A 26,746-nucleotide genomic window follows, 5' to 3' on the forward strand; every position below is an offset into this window, starting at 1 on the left:
AAGATGCAGATTCAGTAAAAAGTACATTACATGGGTTTAAATTTGGATTAGTATCTCTTGAGGTTTCATTACAATTACTTTGATTACTAATGTGATCAAATGTAAAGTAATAAAATACAAAATTGAAAAAAAACCCACCAAGGCATTATTTATTTAAAGTCTGTTTCCTAAAAATAAAATTCTTGAAGATGGATGTATATTAAAAAGGCATTAAAAAAAGAATTGCCAAGAAGGCAGCCAAACAGCTGTGTTAAGTAGTCATGAAAAACACCCCAAGGACAAAGCTTGAATTTTAATGTAACATGGTGTAATGGAAACATTAGACTGGAGGCCAAATAACTTGGATTCCACTCCTGTCTCTTATACTGGTTTTGTGACCTTGGCCTATTTCAATAAGAAACTTAAGAGAACTAGAGGGTTTAGACCAGATGGTTTCTAAGGTTCTCTTCCAGTTTAAATACTCTGATATTAAGTCTTAGAAACATTTCTATCAGGTAGCCCTACCTGGAATGTTCAAATCAGATGAGTTTCTAAGAATACAATTATGCATATATGACAATAGTAGAGCTAAAAATGATTATTTTTGAAAAAACTTGTTGCTGCCATTCTCAAAATAGACTAAATTCCCATGGTTCTTATAGTGGGAAAACCATAGGTCATAAATTGATCTCTTCAACTGTATCAATATTCCTGAACAATACTGTTTGTTAGCATGAGTTTATTAGAGTTCAATGATAGACAAAAATCATATCTTTGCATATTGCTATTTAAGAAGCTGCTATTGAACTGTGGTTTTGTCTCTTTTTCCCATCCCTCAATTCGAATGTTGAAGTCCTGAGCTCCAGTACCTCAAAATATGACCGTATTTGGGGATTGGATCTTTACTAGGTTAAAATAAGGTCATGAAGGTTAGCTCTCATCCAGTGATCTTACAAAAAGGGGAGTTTGAGAAATAGACTTGCATACAAAGAGAACACCATGTGAATGAAAATGGCCATCTACAAGCCAAGAAGAAAGCCAGAATCCCTCATCTTCCAGATCTTCATAATTCCAGATTAATACTTCAGTGGGTTTTCTCAGTCAATAAATGATTTGTCATCAGCAGTTTGAGCTTACTTCGCTGTTACATAACTACAAATGAATTATGAAAATGTTGAGCTATTAAATGTTACTTCTTATTGTCTAACCCCTTACCAGTTCCTCCTCAGTCCCATTTTAAAATCATTTAACTCATAGATAGGGGCTAAAATAGAATGAGAATTAAAAACAACAACAAAAAAAGACCATCAACAAAACTGGATCTTCCTTCCTACTGTAACACTTGCTTCCTAGTGTTGTCAAAAGAATTATACAGATGGATAGTCCACTGAGTCTTGGAGATAATTCCTGATGGGGATTATCTGGGAGGGTTTGGGTTCTTATAAATGGAAATATCAGACTGAGTTTGTCTTGAGTTTAAAAAAGTTAATAGCACCCATGGTTACAAAAGGAAAACTGTAGTCTAGTTTCTTTAGTACATCTGTTTCTCATCAATTCATGAAATCAGAGGCTCTGTAAGAAACAAGATGACAGACACCAAGAGTGGTTAAAACTATCATGCACTGAAAATAACACATTTAGGATACCATTATATACTGAAAAATGTAGCAATGCCAAGAAAATTGGACAATTAAAAAACGTACTTGTTAAAAGCAATTCTCATAAGTTATGTTTAAAATCATCCATTTTAACATCTCCAAAAAAGCCAAATTTATTATTTTACATTAACATTATGACAGGTAAAGAAAATAATCAAGTTGTCTCGTGGACTGGAAGATGACTTATTAATTCCCTTTCATTTCCAAACCTCATCAAGCAGTCACTACATTTATGAGGTAAGTCAGCTGAATGCTTGAAGTCTAGATGAATTTTAAGATCTTCAATTTGTCCTGTTGAATATTCACAGTATTGACATAAATAAATCCCTTCAGATAAATGTGAATTTAAATGTTTGCAATATTCTAGCATACTTGAAAAGCCTTTCCCACAGTCATCACAAACATGAGGAAAAATTTTAGTATGTTCAATAGCAACATGCCTGTTAACATTTGTATGAAGTCTACTCCGAAAACCACATACTTGACACACAAAGAAGTTTTTACATTTATCAAAGGTAATTTTGCTTAAGAGGCTGTACTGTCCATGTTCTCCATTGTTATACTTATCACTCAACTCAATTAATTTACATGCATGTTCATTTACCACATGGCTATGCAAGTCTTCTGGATCATTCGTTTCATGTTCACAAAACTGACACAAGTACTGTTCATCACAGCTGTGCTCCTGGAAATGCAGGTAGAGTTCACTGCTTGAGGAGAACTGTACATCGCACTGCTCACACCAATAGAGGTGGTCACTAAAATGGGTGTCTGCAATGTGCTGGCTGAGGTTCTCAAAAATCACTGTTTTATAATCACAGTATTTACAAATGTAGGGATCCTCTTCATGCAGTTTGGCATGTTCGATCAAAAGCATGTTGGTAGAGAAACTTTCCTTGCATACTCGACACACATTTGAATCAGTACGCTTATGCTTCAGGATCATATGCTGCTTTAAATCAGAAAAATATTTGCTGTTGAACTCACAAAGTTCACACTTATAGAGACCACTGCTATTGGCTCTCAGTAAAGGCCACTTCTGTTGGGCAGTCACATTCAGAGCTTGGCTCTTGTCAAGAATTTTGCAAAGTTTAGCTGGTGGCTCCTCATCAGTTTGGTCTTGAAGACTTTCTGAGGAATTGTTTTCTGTCTCTATATCATAATCTTCAGAAATTGCATGTACTTCTGCAGCAATTGGAACATCTTCAGCAGTGTGAACTTCTATAGGATTCTCCTCTTGAGTCTGTTGGTTGACTGACTCAGGTGAGTCACACTCTTCATCACAAATTTCAATATCAGCAGATTTTTCTGAAAAATATAACACGTCTGTTATCATCACTAAGTAAGACCTAATGAATAAATAATTGGCAAAAATTTTATATCTAATTTTTTCATTCATCTATATAAAATAAGCAAATGCTAACAACTGGTTTCCCTAACCTGTAGAAAAGGCAGTGTGGTCTAGAATTCTAAGTACAGGACTGGGAACCAGGTAGTTTTGATTTCTATTTCTGGCCTTGATTCCATCTGTAAATTTTGGCAAGTCATTTGATGTCTCTGTATCAGAATCATCATCTGTAAAAAGAGATTTGGAAAAATACTTATTATATATATCAAAGCATTATATATTAATTACTATTAAACAAAGCACTAAATGTTTTAAATAAAATTTTGAATTCCAACAGGAACTAAAGGACTTAGATTTAGCCAAGAAAAGAGATGTTATCCAACAGACACACAAAATAATCTGTCCAAACAAGCAACTGCTTTTGCATCTGTGCCCCATTTGGACTAGAATATACTTATTAAAGTTACTTAGGAATTTTCAGTTTAAATTACTGAGTTTGAATATTCCCTCAGCCCAGACCCCGTGTTTTAAAGTTAGCATGGGGAAACTGAAATACAGGTCAGCAGAAAAAACTAGGCTTTAATATTATGTCACTGTTGTTCTTAAAAGACTTTATTTTTAGTTCTCAGAAAAAATTTGAGAAGATAATACAGAGGATCCCCATATATCCTGCATTCAGTTTCTCCATTCTCTTACATTTCAATTTCTCCATGCTCTTAATATGATACATTTGTTACAATTAATAACCAGTACCAGTAAGGTGGTATTAACTAAAGTCTACACTTAAGCAGATTTTCCTATTTTTTCCTAATGTCCTTTTTCTGTTTCAAGAACCTAAGATTTCACATTACATTTAGTTGTCATCTCTCTCTAGGATACTGTTAGCTGTGGCAGTTTCTCAGACTTTCCTTGTTTTTGATGACCATGACAGTTTTGAGGAGTAGAGATCAGGTATTTTGTAGGATGCCCAATGATGAGACTGGGATTATGGGTTATTAGAGGTAGACCAGAGAGGCAAGCTGCCTTTTTTATCACATCATATCAAGGGTACATAGTACTAACATGATTTGCTGCTGCAGATGTTGACTGTGATCACCTGGTTGTAGTAGTATTGATCAGGTTTCTTTGCTGTATTTTTTTTTTTTTTTAAGATTTTATTTATTTGACAGAGAGCAGAGCAAGTAGGCAGAGAGGCAGTCAGAGAGAGAGAGAGGGGGAAGCAGGCTCCCTGCTGAGCGGAGAGTCCGATGTAGGGGTCGATCCCAGGATCCTGAGACCATGACCCATGATGAAGGCTCTCCAAAGAGTACTCTCCATACTCTATGTTTTGGAACGAAGTCCCTGTATGCAGTCCTCATTTAAGGAGTGGAAAGTTATGTTCCACCTCCTTGAGGGAGAAGCATCCACATAAATAATTTGGAATTCTTCTATACAGTTTTTAATTTATTCATTCAATTACATCTGTATGGACTCAGGAATATTTATTTTATATTTTGGGGTTCTAATTTTTTTTTTCCCTCAAATTGTTTCAACTTTGGCTACTGGGAGCTCTTTAGTTGGTTCCTGTGTTCCTCTGACTACCTGGATCATGTGTGTGTGTTGAGTACTTCCTTATTTTCTGGCACTACAAAATGCTCCAGGCTCATCTTATGTATTTCCCACCTTAGAACTAAATCAGCCATTTCTCCAAGTGCTAGTTCTTTTTATTGGAAAATGGTTTTAAAAACCAAAATCTGGGCTCACTCCCACTGGGGTGTCATATCTTCTAGGCCCTCTCAACTAAAAGAGTAAACACGTTTGTACAGTGCTGCATATACACAGACATAACTATAATTATCTCTGTATGTAACCATCTGTGTCTCTATTAAGCCAAACATGAGTTCATACAAATATCTCCAACTCCTTATGCTTTTTAAAAAATTATATTTCTGTGCCTCTGGTAGGAGCTCAAGGAAACTGGCAGTTTTGATGGCTGCAAAGAAGAGAGCAAATACAAATTTTTATCATTTACCCAATGCTGTTTTAAAGACTCAACAAAACATGTTAAGACTGAAAAACACTGAGTGCTTCACCCTCCATTCCTTCCTTTCCATTAGCCCTTTAGACTACAGCTGAGTGGAAGAACTGTGTATAACACTATTCCTAACCTTTCATCATAAATGCTCCCAGCTCTGGGTCAGTCTTGATTTTCCACCAATTCCTTGCCACTAAAATGGACTTAGGAGACCTATTTACAGGTTGAAATAATGTTAAAAATTAAAAATTCATACTTGCTTTCTTACCAAAAAAACCCCAATTTCCCTACATTTAAACAAACTGAATACGTGCCCATTTAGAAGTCATAACTTTTACCCACATTTTCAAGTAAGAAATAAAAACATATAAAAGCAACTTAAAGGATATTTTGGAAAATATTAGATATACCTTTGTTGTCAAAGTATTTTAAGTCCGGTTGTCTCATAGAACAAACACTATAACAATGATCAGAAAAAATTCCATTGAATCCGTCTGCAATTCTGCTTATTCCAGAGGAATCTGAACATAAGAGGAAAATTTTAAAAATTTTAAGTAAACAATTAAACATGTAAAGCCATCACTTTATCCACCATATATAAATTTTCATATTTGTAATAAAGTATATTTCCTTCAATTCTGAAAGCTTCTATATTTCAGATCTGATAGTGACATTGAGCTTTGCAAGAACCACCAATTACATGATTTACAATATAACACTTGAAGTACACAAAGATAGATCTGCCTTACTGTCAGAATTCCACACATTATAAATATGTGATAAATATATTAACTGCAAAAAACATTGAATTAACACTGAATTAACTACCAAGAAGATCTGCCATGTAATGAAAAGAAAGCAAGGCATAGGAGAAATGGTCTGAGGACCAATGAGGGCTTCTGAATAGTCATTTCAAGTCTTGTTGGGAGAGGCTAGGAGGCAGTAAACCAGGCTTAATTTCCTAAGATATGAAGAGTGAATGTGTAGCTTGGGTGGACTAGCAGGTATGCTAGAGACTATCTGAAATATAGATACGTGAGATTAGTTACAGGTGGTAACAAAGACCTCTGTTATTTTTGCACTTTATTATTTTTAACTTTTTATTCACATTTATTCTTTATTCTTATTATCATTATTTATTATTATTCTTTATTATTTTTTAAACTTATTTAAATTCAATTAATTAACATACAGTATATTATTAGTTTCAGTGGTAGAGTTCAGGGATTCATCAGTTCGATACAATACCCAGTGCTCATTCATCACATGCCCTCCTTAATATCCATCACCCAGTTACCCCCTTCCCTTCCCCCCTCCCCTCCAGCAACCCTGTTTGTTTCCTATGATTGAGAGTCTCTTATGGTTTGTCTCCTCTCTGCTTTCATCTTCTTTTATTTTTCCCTCCTTTCCCTGATGCTCCTCTGTTTTGTTTCTTAAATTCTGCATAAGTCAAATCAAAGATCTTTCTCTCTTTTTTTTAAAGACCTCTCTTCTTAAGACCTCACTTATTGGGGACACTTGGGTGGCTCAGTGGGTTAAGCCACTGCCTTCGGCTCAGGTCATGATCTCAGGGTCTTGGGATCGAGTCCCGCATCGGGCTCTCTGCTCAGCAGGGAGCCTGCTTCCCTCTCTCTCTCTGCCTGCCTCTCTGCCTACTTGTGATCTCTCTCTGTCAAATCAATAAATAAAATCTTTAAAAAAAAAAAAAAAAGACCTCACTTATTGCCAAGATAGTAGAGCCAACCTCAACCAAAGGACCTAAAATAACACAATCAAAATAAAAGTTCACATTTTTGAAAATAATGTATAGGATAAAAAATTTATCCCCAGCAATCCAAATACCTTCCACCAAGGTTAATGTACCTTAAGAACAAGCTTAATGCTGTATAAGCATGCCACCTTGGATATCTAATTTTAAATATCTATCAACTACTCAGTTGTATATATTAAATAATGTCTGTAAACTTCTAATGTGCGCCTAGCACGTGGGACAATGAGGAATATATATTCAAAGAACTTAAAGTCGGGGCACCTGGGTGGCTCAGTGGATTAAAGCCTCTGCCTTTCGCTCAGGTCATGATCCCAGGGTCCTGGGATTGAGCCCCGCATCGGGCTCTCTGCCTGCCTCTCTGCCTACTTGTGATCTCTGTCTGTCAAATGTATAAATAAAATCTTAAAAAAAAAGAACTTAAAGTTTTCTCTTACCTAAAAATTGACCCAGATATTTAACTGTTATCTGATTATTTATGAGAAAATGGGTAAGAATACAATGGCAAGGGACTCAATCCAGGGCCCAACTTTAATATAATCCACTGACCTGAGTAACGAGAAGGGTGTAATGTCTTCCTTTTTCTTTTTTTAGGATATTCATTCATATCTTTGTAATCTAAAAATGAAAAAAATTAACAAAAATGTCACAAATAAAGATTGTTAATATTTTATAAAAATCCCTCCTAACTAAAGAACTTGCTGGGAATAAGATGTATATGTGCCACTTGAAAATCTACTTTGTAAGAGAAGTGTTAAACAATGCTTCCATTTATATTTTGGATTTACTTTTCTGATCAAGTTTAAAGGCAGGACACCAATACTGTTTTTTTTTTCTTAGTGAGGTTGTGACGTCCATTTCAAATGTTGATGTAATTTTGAGAACTGGATAATTACAATAAACCATGCTCTTAAATTATTTTTATTTAAAAAATCATTATAGTACCCTATTAAGAATAAAACAGGTACATTTCTTACAATTGGGAATATTTTGATACATTTTCAAGCTAACAGTGGGTATACGCTCTTGAAAAATGTCACAAATCTGTACCAATCCCCTCATTTCCAGAAAATACACTCATCACATAGAAGCTCAGAATATGATTTTCAAGAAAAAATTCTTTTCTTACTTATAAGGTCACATTCAACATTCTATTTAGAACAAAACAGATAGCAACTTCTATTTAATCATTAAATGATTAAATTCCAATGGACTGTTATAAAATTGACTAAATGGTTTTATCGCATTCCACTTACTTGGTATATTTCTTAACACTGTAGTGAGGAGAAATGAACTACAGAGTTTTCACAGATGGTTAAGAAATGCCTGTAGGAAAAAACACAAAAGAAGTCATAATAGCAAAAATGTATTTCACTTCTGAGACTCAAGAATACTATGGCACCAGGTCTTTAATTAACTGGAAAGTTATATGGAATTAATTCAAGTATAAATAATCTTTTGAACATATTGTATTAAGCACTAAAAACTGATAAATATGTGAGTATATACATGTGTCATATTTCTTTGAAATGAATTTAGCTTCTAAAGCTATAGGTATATTTTAACACCAAAACAGGAATATAAATCTGGTTATTTAGCCATAATGAAAGCAAACCAAATCAGACTCTGAACTATTTAAGTCCTTATAGATTATTTAACAATACAAGGACAATAACCATTTACTGAACACCAATCATGTGCCAGGCTGCTTTATCTTATTTAATCCTATAATATGAAAAATATACAACACTCCCTCAAAATTGATTATATATCCCTTGTTATTGATGAGAAAACCGAGGCATAGTAAAATTAAGTCCAGGATATTCTTTGTAAGTGGTAACACTGGAATCTGAGTAAAGATCTAATTTTAAAGCACATGCTTTGGAAACAGGGAGATACAAATAGGGAGTTACAATTCAGGTAACAGATTAATGTCAGAATCAGAATCACCTTTTCGATTTCAGGTTAGTGTTCTTTCATTGTAGAAGTGGGCAAATAAGGAATGTCAGAAAAAGAAAGGGACATTTTCTCTGCCAGCTTTATATGCTGCCTTTCTTATCATCAAAGTGATATACATAGCAGGTAGAACTTGGTATTATTACTGAGACCATCTTGTTTCTAACAGTAAGGTACCTGAGGTGCACACACTATTTTTGCTGCTTCACTAGGTTCTGGGTACATTAATTAGCTTTATAGGTGATGTGATCATACAGTAATAAGACAGTGCTTTTTAGTTTATTGAGCATTTTCCTCTTATTTTATTTGATCTTCACAACCCTATGAGGTACACAGAAGGGTTATCACCAAACTCACTCCAATTTTACTGATGAGGAAGCATTTAGTGAAAGTCAACTAAGTGGCAGAATCAGAGCTGAAAAATCATGTCTTCTGACTCTGAGTTTTGAACAACTAACTGGGTAAGTAATTTTCACTGCTAATCACTATTACCAGCAAGTTACATCTTCCAGTTCTTAGTCACCAACAGGAAGAAGGGAAGGGAATAATCCAAAGAAACTGACAACAGTAAGATTTATAGAAATAGTACCTCTATATAAAATGGCTCACCTAATACAAATAGCATTCCTTGAACCCTTCCCAATAAAGTACATTCAAAAATTTCTCATTATGCCATAAACTAAAACCTCAAGACTTATTCCTAATACCTCTTCTGTACACTTCCAGAATTTATACAGCCCAGGGCATTAAACTTCATGTTTTAAATGTTCTAAAACTGTCAGGGAGAACAATGAAAACTATCGGCCCAACATTAAAGTAGCTTCTTGCTATTTCAGAATACACTTTAAATTCTTCCCAATTTGAAGAATGAAAAAGCAAGGAAAGGAAACCAAGCATGGCATTAAAATTAATGTTGCAAGCTGGCCTGGATTCAGGCTGTCAGGTGAGAGGAATAGGATCACCTTGATCAGGAAAGGTCTGACTCCCACCCTTTCAGCATGATGCTAAGATGCCTATTCAAGACCAGAAATGCTAACATCTTTCATTTCAGCAAATATTCTTATGTGCTTTTTGTATACATAACTGCCCTGATGAAGAAGTTTGGTTTTTTACTCAAAGATGTCTTATCAACCTTGCTCACTAAGTCTTCCTCTCATGGGGAAGATTTTGAGTCACCTTCTCATTCACTCCCTCTTCCCCATTTAACAAACAACCCATATAATACATGTCACAGCAGGTTATAAAGTAATTTAAATTAATTAAATCACTTTGACTCTACTCACCCAGAAAGAACATTGTTAACATTTTGGTATACAGACATCTAGACATTTTCCTATGCTAAGGTATACATGTATATGTTTTACATTTACAAAAATGAAACCATGCCACATAAAACATTGATTTTTTTTTAAAAAGCAACTTACAAAATACCAATCAGCATCTCTCCACCTGTCATTTTTTTCAAGAATGTCTGTACAAAATGCCATATAACACGCAATCAGTACCTATATCAAACAGATCGACATCTAAGGCCTTTCATCTAATACAAATATTCTCTAACTGGTATAAAAATGAGGCAAGTATTCACAATCAAAAGCTCTATTTTTATAAGGTTTTAAAAGCAAGTTTTTTCATCCTCCTTTCAGAATAAGTACATATTCTCCAGATTTTAAAAGAACTGAAACACAAAAATGTTTCAGTAGAGTTTTTAAACTAGAACCCACGGTACGTCCAACTTGAGTTATCAGTCTTTGCCCAAATTTTTACCTCTTCGCAAAGAGGTAATTGAAATTACTTCAAATTAATCGCGTCCTAGGTTGTACTGAAAAAGAAAACCAGGGGCGCCTGGGTGGCTCAGTGGATTAAGCCGCTGCCTTCCGCTCAGGTCATGATCTCAGGGTCCTCGGATCGAGCCCCGCATCGGGCTCTCTGCTCCGCAGGGAGCCTGCTTCCTCCTCTCTCTGCCTACTTGTGATCTCTCTCTCTGTCAAATAAATAAATTAAAAAATCTTAAAAAAAAAAAAAAAAGAAAACCAAAAGGGGTGTAGGAGCACCCTAAGAGGGGGAGGGCAGGCCACTGGCCGGAGATGAGACCGCCAGGCTGCTTTCTGCAGCGGAGGCTTGCGGGCGAACAAGGGATTCGCAGCCAGAATCCCGAAGCCGCTCCGCACGGCGGGGGGCCAGCCTGGCACCGACCGGCTTCGGGAGCCCAGGCGCCACCGGACACGCCGGTCAGAGGGGCCGCGCAGGAGACCCCCGGACCTAGCCGCCTCCACGCCCGCGCCTTGCACCGGGCCCAGCAGGGCCAGGCGACCAGCGGGGACCCTAAACCCCGACCCCAAAAGCGCCATAAAGAAAACAGCAGCAGGGGGCCGAGCGTCCTCCGCGGGGGGTGGAACTGCCTTCGGGATGGCGGAGGGGTCGCCGTCCCGCCTTAAAACGGAGGCAGGGTTTTATTTAAAAAGACGTCGTGGGGTATTCCTTGCCCTTTCCTGTGGGAGGCTGCGTCCGCACGCCGCCGGCCCGCTCCTCCTCACACTCACCAGGACTCAGGGGCCCGCCCAGGCGCAGTTCCGAGGCGGCGGCCGTAGCCCAAGCGCCCGAATGCGGGCGGAGCGGCCACGCGGCCCTGCCGGCGGGCGGCGCCGCAGTGGACCTAGCGCTCCCGGGCGCTCCCCCGGGCCGGCCCTTCTCCCTCCCGCGCGCCTCACGCCCTGCCCGCCAGGCACCAGGCCCCAGGCCCCAGCTCTGCGGCCGCACTCACCGCCTCGCTCCGCGCCTGCGCCGCGCACCTCAGGGGCCCGCCGACTGGGCGGGGAGGTGACGAGGTGAGAGTGGGGGGGCAGGGGATCGGGCGGCGCGGCCACGCCGCACACCAGACCTGGGAGGGACCACCGGCCTTTAGCTCCGGGGGTGGCCCGGCAGCGCGCGCCCCCTGCCGGCACTTCTGTGCCCCCGCAGGGTTCTTTCGGGCTGGGTACCGCCTCTCCGGAGCCTAGCGGGTGATTCCACTCCCTAGAATTGCTCCCCGCAAGGCCGCCGAGGGAACTTCCCTGCCACCGGCTCCCGAGCCTTTCCTCCCGCCTCCAGAGAAGTGGGAGAAGCGCGGCGAGCTAGCGGCCCCTTTCCCACACGGCTCCTCCAGGGGGCGTGCGAGAGCGGTTTTACACGAGTTAGGCAAGGCAAACGGCATTTCAGCCCCCAGAGTGGCAGCTGCTTGCTGGGGACGCAAAGGGCGACGGCCTTGCCAAGGTTGTACCGAGTCCCCACTGAAGAACTACGCAGGGGTAGGAGGCTGAGAATTTTGAAGATCGCGGTCGTTATTAGGCTTCAGGCCGATTCCTTGATTCAAGGAATCCCCGTGGAATGAATGTAAAATTTTAGAGGATTGGATTAGATTATTTAATTCCTTTTCGGATTTAGAGCTCCTAGGAGCAGACGTGGAAAGGATTAAATTGAACAAGCATAAATAAACCTGTGAACACGGTTTCAAAAATGAACATCTCTGTACAAGGGATGTTTATGTTTAGTTTTTTAATGTTAATGTATAATGTTATGTTTAATGTTTATGTATAATTTTAATGTTTATGTTTATGTTTAATTTTTGATAGTAAATTGAAGTTGTCGGTCCCAATTTACAAATTAGAAAAGCGAGGGTCTAAAGGCTAGGTCTGATTCATTTTTATAACCTCAGCACCCAGGTTTCAAATAACTGTTAATAGATGAATGGGGCCCTTATTATAGGCGCTCAAGGTCACTCGGAGAGTTAGGGCTGCAATCCCTGTCTTTTCATCCACATCCACTGTGCTTCTTCTGATTACCACATGCTGCCCAACCAACCAAACGCTGGAGAATAATCATCCCAGACTTTACTCCCATTCCTTCACCTTTATTCCAGAAGATGAACCCGTATTTTAAAGAGACACCCGGTTTCCGATGCTCACTTTTTAGGACCTCGACTACTGTGTGTGTGTGTGTGTACTCAGCCCAAATAAGTGAATGTTTACGAATGCTGGCATGGCCTGGATAAAGTACGAAGAGATTTAGTGGTATCTTTTAATCCTCGTATAATTCGTACCGCTACCGCGTAGGGAAGGGACACGTGTTCGCTGGACTTACATAAACATTATTCACGGTTCCGTCCTCTTGGCTGGTCGGGCTGTTTCCAGAGGTGACACATTGGAAGCCACAAGGGGGTGGTATGGGACCATTTTAAGTTACTGTTTTGCTCATGTGTTGCCTTGTGCCAAACAAAATCTTTACATTCTAGGCTGACGTTTTATTTCAAAACATTCTGTAGTGAGAGAAAACAACATTACCAGCCCCCCAGCACATTACTTAAACAAACAAACAAACAAACAAACCCACACTATTTTCCCTTACCCAGAGAAATAAATACGAAGAGCATCACAATGTTGACATGTCCTTTAGCATAATCACAAGTCAGAGGCTACTTGATGTTTTTTGATTAGCTGGAGTAAGTTTTCCAGTTTCATTTTTGCGTTCCCCCTCTTTCCTTTCCTTCCTCTTAACGGAGGGTGGTGGCTGCGAGGATGAAACCCGCAAATCTCAAGAGAATACCGAGTTATAGGGTTTGTTATCTTCTAATATAATTTTGACCAAAGGGGTATTAAATCCTCATTATTTCTCCCAACTTTTTATCACATTTGTAGTAGAGCTCAGTTTTTTTCCTGATTAGAAAAGGGATACATCTTTATCACTTAATGGAAACAGCAGCAAAGTATGAATAGCAAAAGAAAAAGTTATCATAATCCTACAACCCAGAGGTAATCAATGGTAACATTTTGCTCAGGGGCTGTACATTATTATTATTTTTAAAAATCTATATTCATTTAGAATTGGTTTTAAAAATTTGGATAGTATTATGTTATTCTGCAGCAGCTTCCCCCCACCCTCTTAATATACCCTGAATATACTTCATGCTGTTAATGTTAATGGCACTGTGGAATTCCACTAAAAATAACCAACTATATAGTTACATAGCAGATGATTAAGTTGTTTCTGTCTTTAAAAAAATGCTTTGCTAATTTGGTAAATGAAACATAGTATTCCATCTTAATTTGTATTTGTTTCTTGTGAACTTAAATATTTTCTGTGTTTACTGGCCATTTGTATTTCTCTTGAGAATTTTCAGTTTATATATTTTGTCCATTTTTCTATGGGCTGTTTATCTCTTTTTAAAGAAAGTTAAAATTTTTAGCTTTTTACCCAAGATATATGTTGCATATATTTCTTTCAAGTTTGTTGTTTGCTTTTTAATTTTGTTAATGGTATGAATGTTTTAAGTTGTTGTGAAATTAATCTTTTCTTCTACCCAGTATCTGGTTGTATTTTTTCACTTCAACTTTTTAGCTTATTTGTAGTTTATTTTGGGCTGTGAGATGAACAGTATTCTCTCTCTTTCTGTCATAATCCTTTTTTTCTCATTTCTCTCCATCTTGTATAATAGCCTGAAATTAAATTTGATAAATATAGCTTTATCTGATGCTCAATTAACTTTTTTTTTCCCCCAAGATTTTATTTGTTGATTTGAGACCAAGAGAGTGAGTGAGAGAGCATGATAGGGGAGGAGGTCAGAGGGAGAAGCAGACTTCCTGTGGATCTGGGAGTCCAATGCAGGACTCGATCCTGGGACGCTGGGATCATGACCTGAGCCGAAGGCAGTTGCTTAACCAACTGAGCCACCCAGGCGCCCCAGATGCTCAATTAACTTCCTAAGGCCCTAGTTTTCAAACTTTAACTGCATCAGAATCACCAGCAGTCCTTGTCAAACTATAGATTTCTGTGCACTAGCCCAAGTTTCTACCTGGATAAATCTGAGCTGGAGGTGAGTGATGCTGATGTTGTTGGCCCAGGATCACCCTTTGAAAGTCACTATCCTAAGGCTTTCTCCACCCAAACCTACACTAGCCAAAGAGCACTTCTCACTATTCAACAGTTAGCCTCTAGGTCTTTTTCACTTGTGTGTTTCAGCATGTTTTTCCCACCTGCAGTGTTTTTACCTTGTTTCTGTCTGTAAGATCAAGCTCATAATTTATCTCTTCTGTGAAATCTTTGATTATCCCCAGCAGAGATCTCTGATCACTCTTCAGAGACTTCACAGTATTTGGTACATTGGTCCACTTATTACCAGAGATGCATTTACTGTGAAGGAAACAAAGCTTAAGCTTTAAGTCTCCTCAATTTCATGAACCTCTTCTGAGATGAGGTATTTATAATTTGATATTCTTGTATAATTTTGTACTTAAGTAAAATTTTGTATGTATAATTTTATATTCTTTTTCTTAACAATTTAATTCCCCCAGTTTGAATAAGCTTTCTTCCTCGCAAAAATTGGCTTCTCCTATTTATCATATTGTTTCTTTACAGACTTTGAATTACAGTTTTATTATATTCAAGTCTGCTCCATCTCCCTGCTTAGCAGTGTCTTATATAGACTCTCATTAAATTTTTAAAGATTTTATTTATTTGACAGAGAGAGACACAGTGAGAGCACAAGCAGGGGGAGTAGGAGAGGGAGAAGCAGGCTTCCCACTGAGCAGGGAGCCCGATGTGGGGCTCAGTCCCAGGACCCTGTGATCATGACCTGAGCCGAAGGGAGATGCTTAATGACTGAGCCACCCAGGCCCACCAACACTCATTAATTTTTAAAATAAAATATTCATTGCAGTGGTGCCTAGGTGGTACATTCATTTAAGCGACCAACTCTTGGTTTCGGCTCACATTGTAGATCTCAGGCTGATGAGATTGAGCCCCTCATGGGGCTCAGTGCCCAACCTGGAGTCTGCTTGAGACTCTTTCTCTCTCTCTCTGAACTTCTCCCCGCCCCCTCAAAAAAAAAATCACTGTGCATGGGAAGGGGACAAAAAAATAAAATATTCACTTCATATATACCTTCGGTCCAGCACTATACTGGGTACTGGGAATACAGTGTGATCAAGATAGATATAGCCCTTGCCCTGCTGTACCTTATGATAAAGTGGGGGAAGATTAGCAATTCAACAGCATTAGAATGTGATGACTAACCTTATATAAAGTAAGTAAAGTAAGTAAAAAAAAAGTAAAGTAAGTAAAGAGTGTTATGGGAGCACATGACAGGGGACTTACCTTGGTCTAAGGAGGATGGGACACGTAAAGAGGTATTCAACTTGTTGAATTAATTGGTAAACTCTATTCTGGCCACTAGCTTGCTAATACTAGTGCAGACCTGACTGACTGACATACTCCTGACTCAGACATGAGGCAGCTACATGCCATAGCATTAAGTCAGGGACTTCACATCCCCAACAGAGACACCTGGACTCCATAATTATGAGCCACTCAGACAGCAGAGGTCCCCCAAGGAGCCAGTTCAGTGCTTTAAAAACCAGCAAGTCTAGATCTAGCCAGCTAGTCAAACACTGATTCCTCAAAATGGAACAGAGAGAGTCTTTCGGCTTTAAAAGACTTACTCCATTTTCCCTTCCTTGACCCATTATCCCCAAGAGTCTATCTAGACTCTATTCTGGATCAAGTTCCCTGCTTGGCTATCAAATTTTTTCACTCAATGCTGAATTAAAAAAAATTTTTTTCTTTAACCAAATAAGTGAATGAATGAATAAAATCTGACTAGACTTCCTTATTAGAATATTAATAATAATTTCTACATGACACTTTTTATTTTCTAGAGTACTGACTTTATTTACAGCATTTGGGAATGAAGGTCAAGTGTTGTATCTGTGAGATAGATTTATATTTAGACATATATACCTGCAAAGATCTGAAGGCTGAGCCATGTCAAGGGAGACTGAGATTAAAAAATGATGAAAACAAAGCATTTCCTCAGTAAATGGTTATATTTGTTATCTCTAGGAAGAAAATAAACTGATTGTTTAGGTTTGTAGCAGGTGTTACTACTGTTGCACAATATCCAATTTCTGGTGCTCTCTGCTTTCAGGCATACAGAATATTACACTCCCTGTCCTGTTTGAAGTCCGTAAAAGCATTATGTGTGATTTTTATGTCAAGGCATTTCATTTCTAGCTCTTGCTTCTCTAGCCTTCCCTTCCTCTGAAAGGAGAGGTATCAGCATCCATAGATCTGACATGAACAAGAAACATACTGAAGCCATTAAGAAAGGAAAAAATATTTAAGGAGGAACATCATAATGAATGCAGGTCTTGGTTTTCCTGCCTTTCATAGATGTAAAATCTCTTGTTTAAGAATTTTTAGGAGAAGAGTTAAGGTGGAAGAGGAGTAGGAGGACCCTGTGCTTGCCTCCCCCCACCCAAACACCCCTGGATAAATATCAAATCATTCTGAATATCCAAGAAGTTGATCTGAGGACTACCAGAACAGACTGCACAACTAGAGGGAGAGAAGAGACCACATTGTGGAAGGTAGGAGGTGTGGAGACATGATTTGGGGGAGAAAATGATCAAGGTTGCTGCAGAGGGGAGGGAGCCCTGATTGTGGAGTGCAGAGAGGGAGCTGGAGGGAGGGAGAGAGAGAGAGAGAGGAGAGAGCGCGAGAAAGCAGTGCACAGGGGATCACACAGAAAAGTGCTTTCCCAAAATCATGGACTGGGAAAATGAGAGGGGTTTTTACAATCAGTGGAACTGAAAGACTGGAGTTTATGAAGTCCATGACGTGGCTGGTGTTGAGCTTGGTGCACACTGCAGTGCTCCTGTGGAGAAGAAGGGCAGGGGCCTGGGGGCAGACAGCTGTAATCTGAGGATCCCCTGGGACACACTGGGAGAGATGGTTCCCCCTTCTTGGAGTGCATCTGGGAGAGGTGGCATTGCTTCTCAGAGACAAAAGAGGTGGCAGGCACCATTGTACTTTCCTGCCCCTTAAGCATATTTAGAGACTCCTGCTAAGGGCAGCTAACTTGGACTCAGGCACTTTACTCTAGACTCCAAGGTCCTGCATGTTGGTGCAACTCCTCTTCTGGGACAAACCAGCACGAGCCAGAGTGTGGGGAGACCATCCACCAGAGGACCCCTGCAGGTCCATGCCATGCCCCTGACATTTGGAGTTTTGAAGCTCAGCTGGCACGCCTTTGATAAAACATGGGTGCACTGCACTGCCAGGTGAGCCGATGGCCTGGACACAGACAGGGTGAAGGCAAGGATCTGAGGGATGCCTGGGATAAACGAGGAGTGATTGTTTGCTTTTCTGTGAAGGCTTCCTGGAGAGGGTGGGCACAAATGCCCTCTCTAGGGAGGAGGGAGAAGACTGGTGCCATTTTTCTCCCCCAACCATCAGCATAGAAAGACTCTGAGTGGAAAAGAAAGACCAAAAGCAGCAACGACGAGAAAGAAATAGAATATCTCCAGAAACAGTTACTTACATAAAGTAACACTTTGACAGTAAATTCTTATCTATCAATTATCACTTTGAATGTAAATTGACTAAATGCTCCAATCAAAAGACATAGGTTATCAGAATGGATTAAAACAAAAAGACCCATCTATACTTTGCCTACCAGAGACTCATTTCAGACATAGACACCTGCAGTTTGAAAATGAGAGGATAGAGAACCATTTTCCATGCTCTGCTAATGGACATTAAAAGAAAGCTGGGGTAGCTATACTTATATCAGACAAACTAGATTTTAAACCAAAGGCTGTGACAAGGTATGAAAATGGGCACTGTATCATAGTAAAGGGGTCTACCCAACAAGATCTAACAATTGTAAATATTTATGCCCCCAACTTGGGAGAAAACAAATATATAAAACAATTAATAACGAACAATACAGAAACTCATTGATAATAATACAATGATAGAAGGAGACATTAACAACCTACTCATATCAATAGACAGATCATTTAAGCAGAAAATCAACAAGGAAACAATGGCTTTGAATGGACCAGGTGGACCTAACAGATATATTCAGAACATTTTATCCTAAATCAGCAGAATACACATTCTTTTCAAGTACACATGGGACATTCTCCAGAATAGATCACATACTGACTTACAGATCAGGCCTCAACAAATAAAAGATTGAGATCATACCATTCATATTTTTCTTACTACAACACTATGAAACTTGAAGTCAACCATAAGAAAAGATTTGGAAAGACCACAAATACTTGGGGGGTAAAGAACATCCTACTAAAGAATAAATGGGTTAACCAGGAAATTAAAGGAGATACAAAAAAAAAAAAAATACATGGAAACAAACGCTGATGAAAATATGGCTGTCCAAAACCTTTAGGATGCAACAAAAGTGGGCATAAAAGGGAACTATATAGCAATACAGGCCTTCCTAAGAGGCAAGAAAAGTATCAAATGCACAACCTAATCTTACACTTAAAGAAACTGGAAAAAGAACAACAAATGAAGCCTAAAGTCAGCAGAAGAGAGGACATAATAAAGATTAGAGCAGAAATAAATGATATAGAAACAAACAAAAAAAAAAACACCAAAAAACCTAGTAAAACAGGTAAATGAAACCAGGAGCTGGTTCTTTGAAAGAATTCATAAAATTGATAAACACCTAGCCAGACTTATGAAAAGGAAAAGAAAAAGGACCCAAATAAATAAAATCACAAATAAGAGAGGAGAAATCACAAGAACACCACAGAAATACAAATAATTATAAGAGAATATTATGAAAAAGTATATGCCAACAAATTGGGCAATCTGGAAGAAATAGGTAAATTCCTAGAAACATATAAACTACCAAAACTGAAACAGGAGGAAAATTTGAATAGACTGATAGCCAGCAAAGAAATTGAATCAATAATCAAAAATCTCCCAAGGAAAAAAAGTCTAGGCTCAAATGGCTTCCCAGGGGAATACTACCAAACATTTAAAGATAAGTTAATATCCATTTTTTTTCAAGCTGTTCCAAAAAATAGAACTGGAAGGGAAACTTCCAAACTCATTCTACAAGGCCAGCATTACCTTGATCCCAAAACCAGGTAAAGACCCACTAAAAAGAAGAATTATAGACCAATATCCCTGATGAACATGGATGTGAAAATCCTTAACAAAATTCTAGCAAATTGAATCCAACAGTACATTAAAAGAATCATTCACCACAATTAAGTGGGATTTGTTCTGGGCTGCAAGGTGGTTCAATATTCACAAATCAATCAGCGTGATATACTACATTAATAAAAGAAAGGATAAAAACCACATGATCCTCTGAATAGATGCAGAAAAAAGCATTTGACAAAGTACAACATCTGTTCTTGATAAAAACCCTCAGTGAAGTAGGGACAGAGGGAACATACCTCAATGTCCCATTTACAAAAGACCTACAGCTAATATCATTCTCAATGAGGAAAAACAGAGCTTTTCCTCTAGAGTCAGGAAAAAGACAGGGATGTCCACTCTTACCACTGTAATTTAACATAGTACTGGAAGTCCCAGTCTTAGCAATCAGACAACAGAAAGAAACACAAGTCATCCAAATTGGCAAGGAAGGAACTTTCACTATCCACAGACAACATGATACTCTATGTAGAAAACCTGAAAGACTCCACCAAAAAATTGCTAGAACTAATACATGAATTCACCAAAGTCATAGGGTACAAAATTAATGTACAGAAATCTGTTGCATTTCTCTATATCAAAAATGAAGCAGCAGAAAGAGAAATCAAGGAATCAATCCCATTTGCAATAGCACCAAAAAAACACAAGATACCCAGGAATAACCCTAACTAAATAAGTAAAAGATCTGTATGCTGAAAACTATAGAACACTTAGGAAAGAAACTGAAGATGACACAAACAAATGGAAAAATAATCCATGCTGATGGATTGGAAGAACAGACATTGTTAAAATGTCTATACTGACCAAAGCAATCTACACATTTAATGCAATCCCTATCAAAATACCACCAGCATTTTTCACAGAGCTAGAACAAACAATCCTAAAGTTTGTATGGAATCATAAAAGACCCTGAATAGCAGTCTTGAAAAAGAAAAGCCAGGCATCATGATTCCTAACTTCAGGCTATATTACAAAGCTGTAGTGATCAAGACGGTATGGTACTGGCACAAAAACAGACACAGAGGTCAATGGAACAGAATAGAAAACCCAGAAATGGACCCACAACTATATGGTCAGCTAAAGTAGGAAAGAATAAGTAGGAATATGTAGGAAAAGTAGAAAAGTAGGAAATAATCCAATGGTAAAAAGTCTCTTTAACAAATGGTGTTGGGAAATGGAAAGCAACACGCAGAAGAATGAAACTGGACCACTTTCTTATACATTACACAAAAATAAATTCAAGATGGATGAAAGACCCAAATGTGAGACAGGAAACCATTAAAATCGTAGAGGAGAACATAGTCAGCAACCTCTTTGACACTGGCCGTTGCAACTTCTTACTAGACATGTCTCTAGAAGCAAGGGAAACAAAAGGAGAAATGAACTGTTGGGACTTCATCAAAATTAAAACCTGCACAGTGAAAGAAACAATCAACAAAACTGAAAGGCAAACTTCAGAAAGGGAGAAGATATTTGCAAATGATATATCTGATAAAGATATGACATATTGATAAAATGTATCCAAAATACATAAGAACTTATCAAGCCCAACGCCCAAAAAACAAGTAATCCAGTTAAGAAGTGGACAGAAGACATGAATAGACATTTTTTCAAAAAGGCATACAGATGGCTAACCAACACATGAAAAAATGCTCAACATCACTCATCATCAGGGAAATACAAATCAAAACTACAATGAGATGCCACCTTGCACCTGTCAGAATGGCTAAAATTAATAACACAGGAAACAACAGATGCTTGGGAGAATGTGGAGAAAATGGAACCCTTTTACACTCTTGGTGGATATGCCAACTGATAGAGCCACTCTGGAAAACAGTATAGAGGTTCCTTAAAAAGTTAAAAATAGAACTACGCTATGACCCAGCAATTGCACTACTAGGTATTTATCCAAAGGATACAAAAGTACTGATTCAGGGGTGCCTGGGTGGCTCAGTGGGTTAAGCCGCTGCCTTCGGCTCAGGTCATGATCTCAGGGTCCTGGGATTGAGTCCCGCATCGGGCTCTCTGCTCGGTGGCGAGCCTGCTTCCCTCTCTCTCTCTGCCTGCCTCTCTGTCTACTTGCGATCTCTCTCTGTCAAATTAAAAAAAAAAAATTAAAAAAAAAGTACTGATTCAAAGAGATACATGCACCCCAATGTTAATAGAAGGATTATCTACAATAGCCAAATTATGGAAAGAGCCCAAATGTCCATTGACTGATGAATGGATAAAGAAGAGGTGCTATGGGCGCCTGGGTGGCTCAGTGGATTAAAGCCTCTGTCTTTGGCTCAGGTCATGATCCCAGGATCCTGGGATCGAGCCCCGCATCGGGCTCTCTGCTTAGCAGGGAGCCTGCTTCCTACTCTCTCTCTGCCTGCTGCTCTGCCTACTTGTGATCTCTGTCTGTCAAATAAATAAATTAAAAAAAAAAAAAAGAAGAGGCGCTATATATACACATTCAGCCATAAAAAAGTGAAATCTTGCTATTTGCAATGACATGGATGGAGCTAGAGTGTATTATGCTAAGTAAAATAAGTCAGAGAAAGACAAATACCACAGGATTTCACTCATATGTAGAATTCTAGAAACAAAAGACATTAATATAAGGGAAAGAAAAAAGAAGAGAGGGAGGCAAACCATAAGGGACTCAACCAGAGAGAACAAACTGAGGGTTGATGGCGGGAGGTGGATGGGGGGAATGGGCCAAGTGGGTGTTGGTTATTAAGGAGGCACTGGTTGTGTTGAGCACTGGATGTTATACATAAGTGATGAATCACTTAATTCTACTCCTGAAGCTAATATTACACTGTATGTTAAAGAACTAGAATATTAAATAAAAACTTGAAACATTGCAAAATAACTTTTAAAGGGATTTGACATTGATTTGCTCATAAAAATGATGAGGTTTGGTATATTCAAAGGATAATTAATTTGGATGAGAATCTCACTTAAATTTATTTTTCCATTTTTACTCTGCATACTCTTTTGGTATTTTTCATAGCTTTTATAAACTTTTTCAAACATACACTAGAGAAAACAATAAATGAACCCTCATATACTCAGTGTCTCATTTTCAATAATTATCAAGCGATACTTTACTTGCTTTCTCTCTTCTCTTTTTCCTTCTGCTCTCCCACCCTCCCTTACTTCCTTTTATCCTTTTCTCTATTGTCTCAAGCATTTTAAGAAGATCTCAGGTCATTTCACTCCCACATAATTCTCTATAGAATATGGGCATTTTCTTACATGAACATATCATTTTCACACCTAACAAAAAGAACATTAATGCCTCAATATCTTCAAAGACACACATTTCCATCTCCTAAACATCATTTTCCAGTTAGTTTTTTCAAAAACAAGATCCAAACAAGGTCCATGATGAAAACTAATTGTCATTAAGCTGCAGAAATCCCCTTCCCACATGTTTCATATCATTGATTTATGGAAGATGAATTTGTTTTTTACTTTCATATATTCAAATTTTGTTAGAATCAGATCTCCAAAAACTTGCACTTTACAGAAACTTTTCTGATCTTAGTCTTTGCCAGTTTACAAAAAGCAGGCAGAGTTTCAAAACAAAACAGCCAGCCTTATGTAGAGAGGGGTAATGGAGGGGGGAGAGGGAAATTACTTTGTTTTTATTAATTTATTTGGCTTCATGATAAAAGCAGATTCAGAAATCTCGTTTTCCAAGGAGAAACTAAATATTATTGGGTGCAACATAAGTAATTCATTCCCATTTCCATCCCATTTCCCCAGCTTATCACTATTAACACTTCTTGCTTCTTTGGAAACTTCACTTTTTTATTTCTGTAAGGACCTTTGAAAATGAAAGGTTAAATGGAAATCAAGATAAATTGGGACTGAGATTTTCAGTTCCCTATCTTGCCTTCTTCCTTATGAACTAAATCCTTGACTTGACTTGAGTTCGAAATGTGTTTTCCAGCCTTCCTTGAAGACAGAGGTAGTATCGTGAGGAGAAGCAAGAAAAGCTTTTAAGAAATGGAGACAGAGGGGCGCCTGGGTGGCTCAGTGGGTTAAAGCCTCTGCCTTCGGCTCAGGTCATGATCCCAGGGTCCTGGGATCGAGCCCTGCATGGGGCTCTCTGCTCAGAGGGGAGCCTGCTTCCCTTCCTCTCTCTCTGCTGCCTCTCCGCCTACTTGTGATCTCTGCCAAATAAATAAATAAAATATTAAAAAAAAAATGGAGACAGAATGGTTCACAGAGAAAGAAGTAGAAACGGTCTTTAAACATATAAAAAATGTTCAAATTATATAACGATATAAATACAAATTAAAATTACCTTGAGTTATCATTTCTCACTGTGAGATTAGTATAAATCCAAAAATTTGAAAGTAAACACTTTTGGAGAGGTTTGTAAGGAAACAGGCAATTTCATGAATGCAAAATGATACAGCACCTGGGGAAATATCTGGACAATATTAGCAAAATTACAGATAAATTTGCCATTTAGTTGATAAGTTCCACTTCTAGAAATTTACCCTTAAAACATACCAGCATAACTATGAAGTCACGTATGCACAAGGTTTGTTTGTATGTGTGTGTGTGTGTGCTAGCTTTTTCCTAGGTTTCTTAAGTCATATTTGATAATTGAACCAAAAATCATAACATTATCTAGTGTGATGCATATTGTATGTAAAGGAAATACATAAGATTACTATATTTAAATAGTGGAGAGGGTAAAGGGACCCAAATGAAATATGGTTTTTACATTTCCCCCAAAGTAGAAAACATTCATACCAGTAGGCTATGGTAACTTGCATATATATATTCTTTTTTTTTTTTTTAAGATTTTTAAATTTTATTTATTTGACAGAGAGAAATCACAACTAGGCAGAGAGGCAGGCTAGGCAGAGAGGCAGGCAGAGAGAGAGGAGGAAGCAGGCTCCCTGCGGAGCAGAGAGCCCGATGTGGGGCTCGATCCCAGGACCCTGAGATCATGACCTGAGCCGAAGGCAGCGGCTTAATCCACTGAGCCACCCAGGCGCCCCGCATATGTATATTCTAATACACAGAGCAAACACTAAGAAAATCATACAATACAATATACTAAAATTTTTTTTCAGATAAATCCAGATGGAATCCCATGTGTCCAAATAATCCATTGGAAGGTAAGAAAAGGGAAACACAGGAATGAGAAACAGAGGAAACAGGAAACAAATAATACAATAACATACTTAAGCCCTTACATATCAATATTTACCTTAAACGTGGGCAGTTTAAAAATATCATTAGAAGACTGGCAGGATGGCTTCAAATTGTTTTTGATCCACGGGGAGTAGGATGATAGGCAAAATGAGTGAAGGAGAATGAGAGATACAGGCTTCCAGTTATGGAGTGAATAAGGCCTAGGAATAAAAAGCATAGCATACTGTTGTCAAGTAATTTCTATGAAATAAAGATTTCTAGAAATGAAAAACATTTGTGAAGAATAAATAACCACCGATGGAGGAAAAAGCTGTTAAACAGGATAAGTAGAAAAAGATGATGCCAAAACACAGTCTTCTAAGGCTTATAGCCAACATACTATCTACAAAGTAGTTTTGTATTTATTCTACTTGACCAGGTCTCTTGGGTCCTTTCTCTGGATAAATATCTTCAACTAGTAAAGTGATTAAAAAATATGGAACGCTTCACGACCCTAACAAGTCATTTTCACTTTAGATTACAGTTTTTAGTCTTTATGAATTACACATTTTAATGTTTTGTTTTGAATGTAAAATAATAAAAATGGAAACCCCTTTTTTAGAGCCTTATGATCATTGAAAAAAAAAAAGCATAGCATAGGAAATAAAGTCAGTGGTACTGTGGTAGTGTGCATGGTGACAGATGGGAGCTACAGTTGTGGTGAGCATAGTATACTGCATGGAGAGTTGAATCACTATGTTGTACACCTGAAACTAATGTAATATTGTGTGTCAACTATACTAAAATAAAATAAAATTTGATCCAACAAGATGTTGCTTATAAGAAACTTACTTCAAGGGGTGCCTGGGTGGCTCAGTGGGTTAAAGCCTTTGCCTTCGGCTTGGGTAATGATCCCAGGATCCTGGGATCAAGCCCCGCATCGAGCCCCACATCGGGCTCTCTGCTTCCTCCTGCCTCTCTGGCTACTTGTGATCTTTGTCTGTCAAATAAATAAATAAAATCTTAAAAAAAAAACTTACTTCAAATTCGATGGCATAGGGATAGGCTGAAAATGAAAGAAAAAACAAAATGACCAAAAAAATTTATTTGATTTTTTAAAAGGTTTTGCTAATATTATTTACTGACATTTTCCCCAATTTTTTATGGAGAGTGCAAATTCAAAATTATTTTTATTTTCTGCCAAAGTCCTTGATCCGTTTTTAAATCTCTTCCATTCATCAGTACAGTTTAAAATCAGGAAGCGTAACACCTCCGGTTTTGTTCTTCTCTCTGAAGATTGCTTTGACTATTCAGGGTCTTCTATAGTTCCATACCAATTTAGGATTGTTTTTCCTACTTCTGTAAAAAAAAAATGTCATTGGAATTATCATAGTAACTGCATTGACTATAGACAATAGATAAGATTTTGGCAGTATAGAGATCTTAATCATATTTTTCTGGTTCATGAACATGGGATATTTTCCCCTTTATTTGTATTGTCTTCAATTCTTTTCATCAATGTCTTACAGTTTTCAGTGTTTAAATTTTTTGCCTCCCTGGTTAAGTTTGTTTCTAAGTATTTTATTATTTTTGATGCTATTGTGGATAGGGTTATTTTATTTTTCAGGTTGTTCATTTTTAGTGTATAGTCTGGCTAAATGTTTGCCAATTTTATCTCTTCAAGGAACGAACTCTTAACTCTTGTTAATCTTTTCTATTATTTTCTTATTTTCTATTTCGTTTATTTCTGCTTTACTGTTTATTATTTAATTCCTTCTTTGGCCTTAGTTTGTTCTTTTTGTAGTTTCTTGAGATGTCATGTTAGGTTATTTGAGATTTCTTTTTCTTAATATAGGCACTTACAG

General features: G+C 38.0%; 2 protein-coding genes across 3 annotated transcripts; one reads left to right on the top strand and one right to left on the bottom strand.

The window, feature by feature from the left end:
- Positions 1-1,443: 1,443 nt before the first annotated feature.
- Positions 1,444-11,621, bottom strand: ZNF639 (zinc finger protein 639). 2 transcript variants are annotated; one of them, XM_046003430.1, is made up of 6 exons: positions 11,488-11,621; positions 8,024-8,093; positions 7,317-7,385; positions 5,410-5,520; positions 3,078-3,212; positions 1,444-2,945 (listed from the first exon to the last, which is right to left on the bottom strand). In XM_046003430.1, the coding sequence occupies exons 3-6, from the start codon at positions 7,372-7,374 to the stop codon at positions 1,792-1,794; spliced, it is 1,458 nt and encodes a 485-aa protein (XP_045859386.1). In that variant the 5' UTR covers positions 7,375-7,385; positions 8,024-8,093; positions 11,488-11,621; the 3' UTR covers positions 1,444-1,791. The 2 variants fall into 2 exon arrangements, with proteins under 2 accessions (XP_045859386.1, XP_045859385.1); XM_046003429.1 differs by lacking the exon at positions 11,488-11,621 and adding an exon at positions 11,267-11,455.
- Positions 11,133-16,996, top strand: LOC123940688 (atherin-like). The gene is made up of 2 exons (XM_046003652.1): positions 11,133-11,551; positions 16,947-16,996. Exons 1-2 carry the CDS (start codon positions 11,133-11,135, stop codon positions 16,981-16,983), a joined length of 456 nt encoding a protein of 151 aa, XP_045859608.1. The 3' UTR covers positions 16,984-16,996.
- Positions 16,997-26,746: the final 9,750 nt, after the last annotated feature.

Source organism: Meles meles, chromosome 4 (assembly GCF_922984935.1).
Source record: "Meles meles chromosome 4, mMelMel3.1 paternal haplotype, whole genome shotgun sequence".
NCBI lineage: Eukaryota > Metazoa > Chordata > Mammalia > Carnivora > Mustelidae > Meles > Meles meles.